Source organism: Bombina bombina, unplaced genomic scaffold, assembly GCF_027579735.1.
Source record: "Bombina bombina isolate aBomBom1 unplaced genomic scaffold, aBomBom1.pri scaffold_1045, whole genome shotgun sequence".
Taxonomy (NCBI): Eukaryota; Metazoa; Chordata; class Amphibia; order Anura; family Bombinatoridae; genus Bombina; species Bombina bombina.
The window spans coordinates 25,938-28,566 of record NW_026512086.1 but is presented as its reverse complement, the minus strand read 5'-3'; the positions used below and the strand labels follow the sequence as shown (position 1 = coordinate 28,566).

The following is a 2,629-nucleotide window of genomic DNA, read 5'->3' as shown; positions in this document are numbered from 1 at the left end:
GGTTTTATATGTTTAATATATTTTATTAAAATTGAGTTGCAGACATGTAACTGAATTTTCATGTTTTTACTTGCAAAGGATTTTAAAACATTTTTTTCTCTTCCTAATAATGTTTTTTTTTTTTGGTCTGGAGATGCGGATTAGCAGAGTGTGTATATATATATATATATATATATATATATATATATATATATATATATATATATATATATATATATATATATATATGTGTGTGTGTGTGTTTTCAGTGTTCCTAGCATGGAGAAATGTTTCTCTTGGTTGTTATGGCGATTGACATGTGGAGCTCCAATGTGGTGTGGACAAGGAATGTGCAAGGTCTCTAGATTATGATGTCACTACACAATATACATTGTTTCTCATACATTTTGACAATGCATGCTAACTGTGTATGATGACATCACAAAACCACAATATGTATAACTAAACTGTTCTTTATTCTTCCACTCATACTTCACTAGAGTTGCTGCTGAGCTACAGAGAATGATGACAGACACAACGACCAGCAGTGTTGGAAGTTACCACAGATGGTGCATGCTGCTTTGCTGCAATGTCTGCAATGAATCTTCGGAGGATGCCTTCATTGAACCATCGGAAGAGCATCCATTCATAGGAAAATACCATCTCCTTAAAACACTTGGAAAAGGCGGCTATGCTGAGGTGAAATTAGCGAAGCATAACAAGACTGGCAGAGAAGTTGCTATCAAAATAATAAAGAAACAACAGATGGACTCTGTTCATATTCAAAAGCTTTTCCAGGAAGTTAAAATTATGAAGCGGCTAGATCACCCTCATATAATTAAATTGTATAAGGTGATTGATACCAGGACCACTCTTTATCTTGTTCTGGAATATGCAAGTGGAGGGGATCTTTTCCATTACTTAGTAGAACATGGACGCATTAAAGAGGACAAAGCCCGTGTTCTCTTCCATCAGCTGTTGGAAGCAACAAATCACTGTCATCAAAAATGCATTGTTCACAGAGACATAAAGCCTGAGAACATCCTATTTGACTCTGAAGGGAACATTAAGCTCTCAGATTTTGGATTAAGTGATACATTCACTCAAGGGAAAATGATGAATAAATTCCCTGGTACAGCAACGCACATACCACCAGAATTTTATCAACATAAAGAGTACATTGGGCCAGAAGTGGACATCTGGGCCCTTGGTGTGGTTCTGTACCAAATGGTCACTTGTTCCCTACCGTTTTATAGCCCAAAACTGGCAACACTGCGAGAGCTTATTCTTCAGGGCCACTATGAAGTTCCATCCTATGTATCTATCGAATGTAAGACCCTTCTGAGCAAACTCCTGGTTAAAGACCCCAACTTGAGACGTTTGATAGAGCCAATCAAGAAGGATCGATGGATAAGCGTAGGACCTCAGGTGGATCCCGAAACAACAGATGGCCCCTCCACAACCAACATTGAAAAAGATGATGAAATAAGATCTAATGTGTTGACAAGTCCATCTATTCAGGATCCCAAAAGAACAGAGAGCAACTCAACAGAGAATAGTGAAAAGCCCATATGCAGAAAAAAGAGAGCTAGATCAATCTCATCTCTGGGCGGAGAACTTGACGACTATGTAATATGGAGTTCTGAGCTGCCCCCTTTGAAAAGATTGAAATTGGATAACAGTGATGAACATGACAGTGACAATGACATTTTTGTCACTGCCAAATCAAGGCCATCATCTCCTGATTCTGAAGCCCCATGTGCTGAAGAACATCAAGAAGCTTCCATGTCTTCAACCCCTCTAGAGGACAGAGCTGAAAACCATACAGCTGGAGAAAATGGAAGGAGCAGATGGCGCCGCTTATGGCAGCGAGTTATGGGACTTTTTTGCTGCTGCACCAAATAGGACTTTTACCAAATATGACTTTTATACTGGATGTGACATTTTTACTGGATTTGACCTTTTTTATCGGATTTGACTTTTTCACCGGATAGGACATTTTTAACTGGATATGACTTTAAAATATTAATAAAATAAAGTATTAATTCAATTAAAATAAATATCTTGTATTTTTTCCTTAATTATTTATTTCACTTGCAAACATGACACTAAGTACACTATTTATTTTTGTAATATTAATAAATAATTTGATGGCAGATAAGAAACACAGGCCCAACAATTAATTTGTGGGATATAAGGGCAGTGTAAACATGTGTTATTGTTCATTCTTCTAGCGTAGAAATGAGTTAAGGAATATTGAAACTTTACAAGTTGCATGCTATAATGTGTAAAACTTTATTGATGCTTCATCTTTCTTTAGAGTATAGCTATGAAATTGTATTTGTTTTAAATTAATTTAACATTTTATTGAGATTTTCACATACATTACAAAACAGGGATGGAGTGTACCCTTATATTTTCTCACAGACTGATGTAAAAAAGGGAAGAGCAGAAATATCTTCATAAGTAAACACAAAGGCCTCCATTACATATGCAGCGTCGCCCGCAAAATCCTCCGCCGCCAGATTTTACGTGATTTTGGTATTACATATACGGCGTAGCATACAAGTTACGCACGTATATTTCACCCGTCGCTCGCAATTATTACTCCCATAGGCTAACATGTGACCGCGTAGTAAATCGGTATCCA

The 2,629-nt window shown here is 36.9% G+C and overlaps 1 protein-coding gene across 1 annotated transcript; it reads left to right on the top strand.

Annotated features, from left to right (window-relative positions):
• The first annotated feature begins 504 nt into the window (after positions 1-504).
• Positions 505-1,884, top strand: LOC128644117 (serine/threonine-protein kinase MARK2-like). Its single transcript, XM_053696830.1, has one exon. The coding sequence runs from the start codon at positions 505-507 to the stop codon at positions 1,882-1,884; it is 1,380 nt and encodes a 459-aa protein (XP_053552805.1).
• Positions 1,885-2,629: the final 745 nt, after the last annotated feature.